General features: G+C 43.7%; 1 protein-coding gene across 7 annotated transcripts in view; it reads left to right on the forward strand.

Annotated features, from left to right (window-relative positions):
* The window catches only part of B4GALT6 (beta-1,4-galactosyltransferase 6), an 81,802-nt gene that overhangs the window by 27,174 nt on the left and 40,931 nt on the right, over window positions 1-13,697 (forward strand). For all 7 annotated transcript variants that reach the window (XM_081801449.1, XM_081801450.1, XM_081801452.1 and 4 more), the window contains one exon: window positions 1,398-1,511. In XM_081801449.1, coding sequence (XP_081657575.1) covers window positions 1,398-1,511 — 114 coding nt within the window. The remainder of the gene's footprint in view (window positions 1-1,397; window positions 1,512-13,697) is intronic.

Genomic DNA, 13,697 nt, shown 5'->3' on the forward strand with positions numbered 1-13,697 from the left:
AATGAGAGAGAGAGAGCACATGAGAGGGGGGAGGGTCAGAGGGAGAAGCAGACTCCCTGCCGAGCAGGGAGCCCGATGCGGGACTCGATCCCGGGACTCCAGGATCATGACCTGAGCTGAAGGCAGTCGCTTAACCAACTGAGCCACCCAGGCGCCCTGTTCTCCTCTTTCTTATCTCTGCCTGCAGACCAGTTCAGATAGGAATAACTCCATCAACAGAGCAGATTACCGAGGTTGAAAGGATGTCTTTGCATTTTCCTAAAGTGTCTGCTAGAGCTTCATTTCCTGTGGGTACGTGGTTTATGATCCGGGACACAGACTCTCATTTAATCAGCTGTTTCCATGTCTTGTCTCTTACTGTACGTTGGTCTCATTCTCTTTGGCTTCCTCTGACATAGAGGAAACTGGCCGGTCATGGTTCTCAGACTTGCATCTTAGAACCTTGTTCCAGAAAGGGCTGAAACATGAGCTTTTTGGTTCCAAGTTGAAAATTTCTAAGGTTCTGAATGTCCTGGGTTAAGTCACGTGCACGGCTCTGAACCAGTCGCTCAGAGCTCCAGCCGTTGAATAGGTATATGGGCCCGGGATTGTTCTAAGCAATTTGTGCATTTCTCTTATGGAAATCTGAAAATGGCTACATGAGGTAGGCAGAGAAGAGAAACTACATCGTCTTGCCCTGTGCCACAAAGCTCGTGCATGTCGGAGCAAGGATTTGAACTCCACATTTCACTGTGGTGCTCTAACCAGTGCCCTCCATGCCATAAAACTTGCAGTATCTAAAGATGACGGACCTAATGTAATACACAGCTCAGGGCTCCCCAAGGGACTGCAGCCTATGAGTTGGGAACTTAAAGATTTAAAATGGACTGCGTTATGGAAGTTGAGTGGGTAAATCTCGTTCTTAAGTGTGGGGTGGTGAGAAAACAATACTCCCACCCCTCAACCCGGTGCTTACTAGAAGCATCGTGCCGTAGCTCTGTGGTCGCCCAGGATACCCTTGGCCATTGATAGTGGAGAGGATTCCCTGGTGTACTTTCCCAGTCCCTTTTGATCTTGCTCAGCCGGGGGGAGGGATGGGAGCAGGTGTTCTCATAGGGTCGCAGATGAGCCTGCTCTGTATGTGTGCACAGATGAGTCCAGGCTGCTCTCTAGACTTGTCCCCGAGTTCCCTTGGGAAATCATGCTGAGAGGTCCTTTCCAATAGCAGTGAAGGGTGAATGGGAGAGTAGCCACTGCAGCTGTGTTTGCTTTTCTCTGGTTCTTTATAGATAATTGCTTTTAAGTACCTCTGTAGATTGCATATTGCAGGTCTTCTTACAGTGATAGTGACATATTTCATACTAGGAGCAAAGCAGAAGGCAGTTTTTTGGTTGTAACTTCTTTCCTCTCTCTCCAAGATTATCCTGAAGGCAATAATTCAAGCGATTATCTTGTTCAAACAACAACATATCTTCCGGAAAACTTCACATATTCACCATATCTACCCTGCCCAGAGAAACTGCCTTATATGCGTAAGTGTCATCTAATTTTAACTTAACTCTTTGCTTGTATTATAATAAAGTAATAAAAACCACATGGTTTGAGCACACCACGCTCAGATCATTACTGTGGGTGCTAATATTCATGTTATGTGGCATGTGACCTCTGTTGTGAGTTTGATATGTATTCTTACAGGTTATTTTAAAATTACTTTTTATACAAATAGATGGTTAGATAGAAAATTATAATGTTGCAAAGGTTTTAAGAATTTATATAAATGGTCTTAAAATTACAATTCTTTCTGTAAGTTGCTTGCTTTTTTAAGAACTATCCATGTTGATACATACAGATGTCTATTTTTTTAGCTACTGTATAGTACATCTTTGAATAAATGTACCACATTTCAATTACCTTTTTCTCTGCTGATAGAAATTTAGGTTATTTCCACTTTTTTGCTATCACAAAGTACTGTTATAGGGAGCAGCGGAGTACAGAGTTCTCTGCATGTGGTGCATATGTGTTTGGGGGTTCAGACTTAGAACTGGAGTTGCTATATAGGCTGGCTTGGTTTAGCACCAAAGCAGCTGGACCAGTTTATATCCCCAACAGCAAAGCTTGAATGTACCATATTGATATGGATGGACTTTAAAATTTTTGCTAATCTGATAAAAATATTTTTTCTAATCTGTTAGATAAAAAGTGATACCTCGTTGTTTGAATTTTCACCTTTCTTATTACTAGTGGGTTCAAATAACTTTTTTTTTTTAAGATTTATTTATTTTAGAGAGAGAGAGAGTGAGCAGAGCACAAGTAGGGGGAGGGGTAGAGGGAGAGGGAGAGAGAATCTCCAGCAGACTCCCCACTGAGCGCTGAGCCGGATGCTACGCAGGGTCTCCGTCTCCTGACCCTGAGATCAGGACCTGAGCCGAAATCAAGAGTCAGACACTTAACCCATTGAACCACCCAGGCGTCCCTCCAGTAACTTTTGATGTGTTTGTGAGTGGTTTTGCATTTTCTCTTCTGTGACTCAGTCGTGTGCTTTATCAGTTCCATATTGGTTAATTAGGTTTTCATATTAATTGATGGAAGTTCTTTACATATATTCCAATAGTGACCTATTGTCTGCTGTATGTGGTGTAACAGCTTTTCAAAGTTCCTGGCTTGTCTTTTCATTTTGTTTATGGAATCTTTTATAGAAGTTTAAGGTTATAATGTTTCCAAGTGTATCAGTGATGTTATTTAAAGTTTTTGCTTTTTGGTCTTAAGAAAGCTTTCCTTATTACTTGAAGGCCATACAAATACTCTTATTTCCTTCTAACAGTTTTACCATTTTTTTAAACTTTTTTTTTTAAGATTTTTTTATTTATTTGAGAGAGAGCGAGCACTAGAGAGAGAGCGTGCATGAGTGGGGCAGAGGGAGAGGGAGAAGCGTCAGCAGGGAGCATCAGCAGGGGGAGCAGCAGAGGGAGAGGGAGAAGCAGGCTCCCCGCTGAGCAGGGAGCCCAACATGGGGCTTCATCCCAGGACCCTGAGATCATGACCTGAGCCGAAGGCAGACGCTTACCTGACTGAGCCACCTAGGCGTCCCTGTATTTAACTTTTGTGTATAATACGAGATAGAGATCAAGATAGTGAATTTTAAATGTGTATTTTTTCAAGATTATGAAGACAATGTGTCCTCATTGAAAAGCCCGCTGTAACTGCTCGGAAGCTGCAGGGCTTGCATTCTGACATTTTGTCCTTCGTATATTCCCTCCCCTAATTTTAAGCACACTCTTTCTATATAAGCTTGTATGTTAATTTTTATATAATTAAAATTTAAATGAACATCCTTGTGAATTGCTTGTTTACCCTTGGGTTCTAAAGTAGTATCTGAATGTGTTTTTTATGTCTTTACACGAGTATTCTTTATTGAGGAAATTAGCCTTCACCTGTCATTTTTAGGATGTTTTTTCAGTTTATTGTTGGTAAGTTGTTGATGTTACATAGCTATAATAAAAAAGAGTCACCTTTCAATGTCATCTAAGGCATGGTTCTCAAATTTTGGGGTACATCAGAATCAGCTGGGTAGTCTTTTAAAATACAGATTGTTATGCTCCACTGTCAGAGTTTCAGACTCTGTAGATCTCGAGGAGGGTCTGAGAATCTTCATTTCTAATGAGTTCCTAGGTGCTAGTCACCCTTAGGCCACACTTTGAGACCCGCTAATCTAGAATAGATCCTGGTTCTACTGAACCTGGGCGACTTTTATAATTCCTGGTCCCACCCCCTAAGTGATTTTATTAACCTGACAGGGGGCATGGGTATTTAAAAAAAATTCTCAGTGGCTTCTAATCTTGCTGTCTCTTTGCTGTCTTATAGTAGAGAAGGAAGCTGTGATTTTTGTGGCTGTGTATTTGTCATTACTTTGTTATTGTAGCCTTGGTTTTCTAAAAATGAATGTTTTTGTCTGTGCAGGACTGAAACCACTAAGTAAAGTTCTGTTGAAATATTGATTACAATAATTTCATTTTCATAATTTGCATATTCAAGGATTTATAGTTTTAGGAAATCTTTCTGTTCTTGGTGTAGTTCCCATTTTCTTAATTACTGCTTTATGGGTACTAATTAAACTCTGTTTAAAAGCATCTGCCTGCCAGGCCTTCCTACTAGCCCTGTCCTCCTCCAGGCCCATAACTCGTAATTGCTCCTGTCCTAGTGCTTGAGAGATTGTGTCAGGGCTGCTGGGCGCTGCCTTTTTTCTGAATGTCCTGGTGCTACTGTTCCTTGTCACTGCTTCCATCAGTCTTGCGTTCTTCACAAGAGAGAACCACACTGTTTTGGCAAGCCACCTTGTCACCTTGTCACAGAAGGCCTCCTCATGGGCTCCTGGCTTTGGGCCTGGCACCAACCCCGTGTCCAATTAGAAAATCGACCACATACCAATAACTGCTTAGAAAGGGGCTGTGGGTACAGCCAATGTAATGAGACTTCTTCCATCCAGGAGAGCCCCTTCACTTAGTCGTGTGACCTCTACAAAGTAGAGCTTCACTTGATCTATCTGTAAAATATGGGAGTATAATATCAACATCACAGTGTTGCAAGGATACAAGCTTGAAGCTTGACAGACATTAGTGTGATATTCCCTTTCTTTCTCACTACTTTGAGGGAACCAGACTTTGTAATGATCAAGGGAATGAGAAACCTAGGACAAATGGATGGGGTTGGGGGGTTCTATACTTAGCTCTGCATCCCTAATTTATTTTTGATTAACAGGATTATTTTCCATCCATAATAGAGAACAGCATACTAAAATACCTAGTGTAAAATCTTATTATAATATCATACAAAATAATTGAATACAGTACTTCCCTCAATAATAGTTAAAGGAAGTCTGTGTAGGAAGAAGACCTCCTTTGATGAAAACTGTCCAAGTATGAATGATACCTAATTTTCCTATATTCACCAGAAGTGAAGTTAAGGTTTAAAATTGGTGTTTGATTAGCTAGCTATAACTTTTTTTTTTTTATTTTTCTCTAGTGTAACAATGGGACTAGAAGCACTGGATTGCCATAAGATAAAGTTGGAACTTTTCCAATTGGAATTCAGATAAAATTGATTTAATGGATTTCAGCAATATTTTACATTCAATCAGTTACACTCTAAAATCTATTTTATGTGCATTATTTATACAATATGAATGACTTCTTTGTCAGTGTTAGTATTTATAGATTCTCCAGAGAGCTTAATCCACTTTCAGCTTTTTAAAATTTATGTGAGACTCTGCATGCTAACAAAGTAAAGTAGAAATTTCACTTTATCTAGAGGTTAAAAATAGTAAGTGCTTAGCGTGGATATTTTGATTTTTCTGTGTAAAGTAGAGCCAGAAAGTGTCATTTGTATACTTTGCAGTAGACTTACCTGGAGTTTTCCTATCTTTTAATTCTTAAATAGAATACATTTGCAGCAACTTTCATGTATTCTGTCCTTACTGTTTGTGGAATAGTTCTCTTTAGGGTTTAAACCTGATAATTGCAATATTGCTAGACTTAGGAACATAACAAAAGCTATAAGGACTTTTTGATATGAGTTTAAATAATTCAAATGAAAATCAGCAAAGAGGGAGAAGGTAAATAAATACACTTAAAGAGAAGCTCAAAGACTGTTTAATGTGACAAAGCATCATGCATGTGTTTTTGTAAAAAGAGAAATGGGAGCCATTTTGGAGTAAACGACATGTAGTGGCCCTGGGTTGTTCCCAGGGACAGGCAGAGGAGAAGCAAAGCTAACTATGATCCTGTGTCTACCAGCCAGAGCAGGTAACATGCTCAGAGAAAGGCAGTGTGCTCATTGATATGAATGGTTTATTGTGTGATGGAAGGAGTCAGTGGTTTATTCTAGAAGGAGAAGGGAGATGTCAGTGAGAGGGGTGTTGTAATTGGGTCTTGCAAGATCATTCAGTAGGCAGCTGAGGTAGGTGTCAGAGCACGAAGGGTTCTGTGTTTTGAGAACAGAGGGTGGTCTGCTGTGACCAGGGTAGGTGCTTGGTGGGGCGTGTGGGAAGTGAGGCTGGACAGGGAGGTGAGGGGCCTTGAGGGCCTTGTGGGTTCCGTGAATCCCTGGGCATCCATGAGATAGGCCTCAGAGGGAGCAGAGCCCCTGAGCCTATATGCCAAGGGTTGATTTATGGCCTGTGCGCATATCTGGAGGGTGAGGGTGCACAGTTTTCAAAGGGTTGGGGACAAAAAAGGCTAAAACAAAAACCAAAACCACTGCTTTAAGCAGATGAATAATGTGACTAAGATGGTATTCAGAAAGATTATTCTGATGAGAAGTTGAAAAATGGATGAGAGTGGGGAAACACTGAAATCTGAAAGCCCAGTGAGGAGCTTTCTGAGGAGGCCAAGAGAAATGACAAGAGCATGTGCGGAAACCGTGGCATTGGAGGGAGGACGGGGCTCCAAGGAGAAGCTCCAGGGGTGCCATTGGCCGGATGTGGTGACCAACTAAGGGATCAGGGTTCATGAGCAGGTTTCTGGCTTGGCAGCTGTCACTGAAACAAGTAATGCAGGATAAACATCACATTTGGAGAATGGGGAAGTTAATGAGGAAGTTAGTGTTGGGCCCGTTCTTTTTAAAGCTCAGGAGAGTTGATGTGGGGTCTGAACTTCATCAGAGAGATCCAGGCTGGAAATAGAGGAAGTGAGACAGAATGCTGGGAGTGGGTCCCTGGAGAACATCTGCACTTGCTGGGGGGAAAGGGTTGTCCGTCTGTAGAAGAAGGGAAACAGTCGGGCAGAGAGGAGTCAGAGAACAGTGTCCCAGAGGCTAACGAGAAGAGAGTTTCCAGGAGAGAGTGTTCTGTCTTGTGACATACCTCAAAGCAGCTGGAAGGAAGACCCGTGAAGAGCCATAGAATTTGGCATGAAGAATTTGGCATGAATTTGCCACAGCAAGCACAGTCTCAGTAGAGTAGGATAGGGTAGGGTAAGAGACAACATGTACTGTCTGGAGAAGTGACTCAGAGGTGTATAAAAACTAGTTGGTTTAAAAAAAAGTTTGATGGGAAAAGGAAGCAGAAGGGGGTAAGGTATGTGGAGGAGGTGAGGGCAAGGAAGGAACTCTTTGGGAAGATGAGGATTTGAGCGAGTTTTAGGCATTACAGAGAGACAAGAGATGGGAAGTATAAGGGAGCAGGAGGGAAGTATCCATGGAGCCAGATTCTGGAGACATGTACAGGAAACAGAAATATGCTGAGGTCAAGGAATTAGCCTTGGAAAGTAGGAACCGCCTCTCCTCTGAGGCAAGAGTACAGTTCATTTGGAGATGAGGTGGAGAAAGTTAAGGGGGTTCAAGCCTGTTGATTCTGTGTCCTAATGAAGTGGGACGACACATATATATGAGAGGTTGACCAAGAAGGACTGAGCAGCATGAAAGGGAGAAGTAAATATTTAAAAAGTTGTTGTAGGGGCGCCTGGGTGGCTCAGACGGTTGAGCGTCTGCCTTCAGCTCGGGTCATGATCCCAGTGTCCTGGGGTCGAGCCCCACATTGGGCTCCCTGCTCAGCGGGGAACCTGCTTCTCCCTCTCCCTCTGCCTGCTTCTTCCCCTGCTTGTACACTGTCTCTCTGTCAAAAATAAATAAAATCTTAAAAAATAAATAAATAAATAAAAAGTTGTTGTAGGGAATGAAGAGTGGAGTCAGCTAATCACAAGTTAAAGGTGACTAACTGGTTAGCCAAGAAAGCACCCCCCCCACTAGCCTGGGGGGTCAAAATGCACAAATATTGTGACACTTGTTTTTGTTGAGGGCTTACTGTGTTCAAGGCAATGTATTAGATAACTATCACTTATGATGACATTAGTGTATGTGCTTATGTGATTTTCTTTAGTGGTATTTATTGGGTAGAGGATTCAAGCATGGACAATTATTGATCAGGTGTGTCAGGTCAGGAAGGGAGGGGAAGTAAGAGTATTTGTGAGTGAATAGGTGTGGCTTAGTCCATTTGGGCTGCTAAAACAAAAATACTATAGACTGGATGGCTTAAGCAGTTAAGTATTTCATAGTCATGGAGGCCAGAAGTGTAAAGATTAAAGTGCTATAGCAGATTCAGTGTCTGGTGAAGAGACTGATTCTTGGTTCACAGATGGCCATCTTCTGACTGTGTCCCCATGTGGTGGAAAGGGCGAGGGATCTCTCTGGGATCTCTTTTCTAAGGCTCCTAATCCTATTTATGAAGGCTTTGTCCTCACCTTCCAAAGGCCCCACCTCCTAGTACCATCATATTGAGGGTTAGGATTTTGAGGGTAGGAATTTTAGAGGACACAAACATTCAGCCCATTACAAGGGTAGAGCTCATGGAGCTGTGTTTCTCTAAGCATGGTCCAGGGATCATCTACACCAGAATCAGCTTGGGATACTGGTTAAAAAATGTCAGCCTCTGAGCCAAACCCCAGATCCATAGAGAAGGTCAGGTTTCCTGGCTGCAAACCCCAGAATACAATTAGGCTTGATTTAAGGGGAAGGGAACCTGTGAAGAGGTATCGGGCGGTCCTCAAAAAACCTGGGTGGCCCAGAGTTAGGGTTAGAGGCTGAGCAGCTACGATGAGGCCCAGACTCCTGTGAGGCATCTCTTTCATTCCGCAGAGGTCACAGTTCCCACCACGGTGCTCAGGTCTGGAGACCAGAGGTGCCCCTAAAGCTGGAAGCTTCTGCCACTGCTTTTACCAAAAGGTAGTTTTGTAAAGTGCCCCCGTCCTCCTGGTGTTCTCTTCTGATTTAAATACTCCTGCTGGTGCAGGTGGTCATGTGACTGCTTCTGTCTGCTGGAGAGGACGGGAGAGTAGATTCTAGCTTCTTCCTGTGGGAGGCAGGACTCGGTGGTGAGCAGTTCAAGCACTTGAAACGTGTTCACATAAAGCTGGGTGGCTGCAAACATGATCCAGGGGTGTCTACTGATACAGCAGCTTTGAGAATGGGGCCAGTAACCTTCATTCTAAACAGCCATGCCTGCTGATTCTTAGCCATACCACCAAATTTAGTGAGCTGCTTGATTAGAAGCCAGATAGATGGGGGAAAGATGAGAATAGAGCAGAGAGAACTTGAAGCCAGAGCTGACTGGCTTTCAACTCTGACACTGCCCATCATTCTAGGTGACAGTGATGCTTAGGGGGTGAATACAGATCTGGGTTTATAAGGATGATGGACAGGGAGGAGAGAGTGCCTCCCTATCAGTAAACAAGGCTGGATATTAGAAGGTGGTATGATTAACCATCATAAACTTCAAAGGGGGTGAATTTATGAAAGAAGGAAGTAAGCGTTTTTTTGTAAAGTGTAGGTATAAGTCTGTGGAATACCTTCTTTTATCCTTGCCTCCAAGACTGTAGACCTAAGAAAGTGAGCACTTAACACACTTTGAAAGGAAGAACACTTGTTCATTTAAGATGAGGAGTGGGGTGGTCGTTCTAGAAAAAACACTGAGGTGCCACATATGGAAATTTCTTGGTAATGAAATGGTTCCAGAAAACACATTTGCCATCACAAGAGGAGTATATGACATACCATATTTTCTTTTCTTTCTTTCTTCCTTTTTTTTTTGACATGCCGTATTTTCTTGACAAGACACACCATTAATTTTATAATGGCTTTTTGGGAACAAGGAAGAAGCAGTACATTAAATGCACACATTGTGGGGTATGTCCCTATGTCAGGATGCTAAAACATAAATGAGTGCATGTGTCAGAGTTGAGGAAATAAGTAATAGTTGTGGATGGTGACACCAGAAGTGGTTGTCAGCTTTGCAACAGCTGGGGACTAGGAAAACCATTTGGAAGAGTGTGGTAAAGGCTGTGAGACCTTCAGGGCTGGAACAAAGGCTCATTGGGTGGGTTAGAAGGCAAAGGTGGGGACAAAAAGCAGACTGTTACCTGCAGGTTTCAGTTAATCATTCAGAGTCAAGTGGGAGAAAACCATAAGCAAGGGAGGAAATCGGGTGTTAACAACTGTGTGTTGGGGGAGGATTAGGGGATGAGAACTTGGGCTGGCTGAGGGCTCTTATTTTGGGTCATCTACATGGGGGACACCTTTGGCACAAATGTCTTATAGGCGTATTTTAGCACCTGATGGAGCCAGCGGGTGGAGACACAGGTAGAAAGGAAGCAGAAGAAAGAGAGGTGAGACAGAATTTGGACATAGCTGGCTTTGCCCTTCCTACCCATTCATTTATCCGTTCGTTCGTTCATCCATCCAGTGTCCAGGCATTGGTCATGCATGGCTAAAAACCACTCTGTGTTTAGAATACTTAGATTTGGGGGCACCTGGGCGGCGTTAAGTGTCTGACACTTGGTTTCAGGTCATGATCTCAGGGTCGTGAGATTGAGCTCCGCCTCGGGCTCCATGCTCAGTGAGGAGTCTGCTTGAGAATCTCTCCCTCCCCCTCTGCCCCTCGCCCTGCTTGCACGCTCTCTAAATAAATAAATAAAATCTTAAAAAAAAAAATTCCAGAAGTTGAGAAGCCTAAGTAATTCCCCATTGGGAATAGGCAGTTTCTAGTGTTGGCTCCAAAGGGGGCAGTGGGTGACTGGGGACAAGATGACTGATGTAACCAAATAGCCTCGAGCTGTGCAGCCCAGAGGGTGCGGGAGAGAATGTGCTCTCTTGTCATAAAAGTCATTTTTTGACTTTGGAGTGGAATTCACCTGATGGGATATTTCTTCAGGAAATTCAGGTCTTTCTCAACACTGTCATCAGATCGTTGGGCTGTGCACATTTGAAACCCTGAGGGTGAAGTGGTGATAAAAAGCCAGGGTATCCAGAATTAGGCTTTAGATACCAAAAAATAGATAATAGACCCTAAGCTGAGTGAAGTAGTCATGGAAAGCTGTTGATTTATAGGGAAAACAACTCTCTGGCTAGAGATAATATATGCCTTAAATTTTACTTGGAATGTAAGAAAAAATGTAAATATAGGTAATCCATATGTATTGACTATTCTTTTAAGAATTATATTTTAATAGAAAAAGTAATATCCTAAGTCATGTCATGTGATACCTTACAGTGCACACTACCATGAGCCCATGGTTTGGGCCTGCACATACCTAATGGTCCCCAGGCCCATTTAGGTTTCCAAACTGTGTGGCATTATTGCATGTCTTGCTAATTCAGCATTAAGAGATTGTAGTGAATGTCGAATATAACCAATGATGCAACTAAGTTTTTCTTGCACATAAAAGAAAGAGTTTGGCATGCAGGCTTTGTTGCCAGGACTAATGGACTGCTTACACTTGACTTTCATTCTTCCACTTGACCCCAGGTGAGGCCCTGCTCTTTGCTTTCTAATCTCAGTTCCGCCTTCCAAACGGTGAAAATCAAAATTTGATGGCACTACTAGATACATTGATTTCAGCAAATATATTTATTTTTCGAGCTTTTAATTTCTAATTGGGGAATGAGCACACATTCTCATTGGAAGAGCTCTGATTAGCACAGGTGTGGCGTGAAGATTGGGGGTTCTCTGTGGAGCTCAGTTGGTCCTTCCTCCCCAGTTGCCCTTGAAATCTCAGCAAATGAAATAAAGGGGGCTAGCCTGGCTGATTGCTTACTTCTCTACAAGGAAAGAGAGATGTGTCGTCTCCTGGTTTCAAAGCACTGGAATGCTTCTTTGAGTGGGACCTGAAGGGGACATCCAGTATGTAAAGGACGTGAAAGTAGCTTCAGTGGGTGCAGTGAGGGGAGGACCCCCAGTCCTCCCTGACCACAGGCTCACCTTGAGAGGTTTTCTCTCCTGAGGTTTGTTTGGAAACCACATCACCAGTAGCTCATCTGCTCAGTGCCTCTTCTTGGCCATTCTCTGTAATACGCCCCTTTCTCCTCACTTCCTGTGCCTGGGGTCTTTCCCCCAATACCATGTGTTGAGAAGGGGGAGCTGGTGTATTAAGAATATGCAGATTATGACCTGCTGAATGAGGAGGCACAAGCCACCCACATGGGGTTGGCAGCTAACTCCCTTGGCATCCGGGCTCCCACTTTGGGGAAGTGAAACCCAAACCCATGGGGTCGTTCTGACTGAAGTTACAGTTTTAGTACAGCCCCACAAAGGCAGTCGAGTCACAAGATGTAATTACTTACAGATCCCAGAAGCAAGGGGGTGCAGTGAGCTGGGGGAAGGGCAGTCCTGTGTTCCAGGCGGAGTGAGCAGGAGGCAGAGCAGGGGAACCAGCACCTGTCACTTACAGGGTGGCTGGGGCAGAGGTCGCTTCACTTTTCTGTGGGCTTCATTCTAAGTGATTATTTTAAAAGGTGCCCTGGCAAAAGCAAAGCAGGAATTTATGGCGGAAATCCTAAACTCATGTCCTTATCTAAGTGTCCAGATTCTGGGTGTGAGCAGGGTTATCATACTTTGAAATGCCTAGGCAACAATTCAGAAAAACAGAGTTGTTTTTTCAGAAGAACAATAGTTGTTTTTCTCATCACAATTGACCCTGGATGCCTAGGCATTAATCTTTAGGGAAAATCATAGGCACTATCTGGACAGTGACGATATTAACCACTGGCAGGGTTTTGGTCACCCAGTGCATGAAACACTTGAGCAAAGCAAAAATGCCAGTCAGCAATATCAATAGACAAAGAACAATTTGAAATGCTGTCCGTAACCGCCCTCACCATTTGCTGGGATCCAACCAAGAAAATAAACCAAAGCCTCTGGATAAGGTTAAAGTAGGTATTTGATGAAACACTTGGATGAGATTGTGGAATACTTGTACCTGTTGGGCCATCTTTTGTAAATTTGTCTGAAGTTTTCCAGAATTATTAATATACTTGTAGCAGGTGGCGCCCTTTCCAGCACATACAGCTCCTTCCCTGGCCAGTAGGTAACCTAAAATGGAATGGTTATCCGTTATCCGAACTGCCTGTGCTAGAGAATCATGTTGTTATATCAGGGCTAGTCTTTGGTGTTACAGCCCCGTGTGTTCAGCAGGGCGGCTGACAGGTTGGTATTTGTCTTTACTAATTTGTTGTTGTGTGCCCCGTGCGGTGGCATCTAACCCAGTTCCAGTGAGGGATAGCAGCAGACCTCGGCTCAGGGGCTGGATTCTGCATGGTTTTGACGTGAGGGAGCAGAGATGGTTGCGGGGTATTGTGTTCAGTGATTTGTAAGACTAAAGTACATTGGTATGACTAGACAGGACTCTGGGGGCTGGCATGGAGGCAAATGCATTGGAGGTTGAGTGAAGAAGTGCACGTAGAGAGAGCCATGTATGTGTGACGGCCCCAGCGCACCGTACCCACGGTGGACACGAACTGCTTAATCAGGGAAGCCAAGATAAGTTGGAGGTTCCTCCTGGATGGTTGGGCCTTAAGGCCCAAGACCATGGGGGTTGTTCTCCTTGGGACGAGGTGGAGATCATACTCATCCATGTGGTGTTGGTGCTTGGGCAGATGGAAGATTACAAAGGGCACTGGGCAGGGCTCCTGCCAAGTATCACATAGTGTACTGCAGAATGTCCTGCATGAGAGCACTTGAGCAGCATAGAGAGAGGCCAGGCAAAGCCATAGGGATGCATGGGGGCGGGCCCTTCTGCTGGTCGAATGGGGACAGGGTTGGTAAATCAGCTTGGTAGGCCACTGACTCAGGAAACAGCCTTTGTTGAGCCTGGTAACATGCCTAGCAATTATATTGGCCCCCAAAATGAGCTCCAGTTTCTGCCTATTGTATAAAAATATGAAAACTGTTGGCAGGC

This window comes from Leptonychotes weddellii, chromosome 13, assembly GCF_054177405.1.
Source record: "Leptonychotes weddellii isolate Sample4059 chromosome 13, ASM5417740v2, whole genome shotgun sequence".
NCBI classification, from domain to species: domain Eukaryota; kingdom Metazoa; phylum Chordata; class Mammalia; order Carnivora; family Phocidae; genus Leptonychotes; species Leptonychotes weddellii.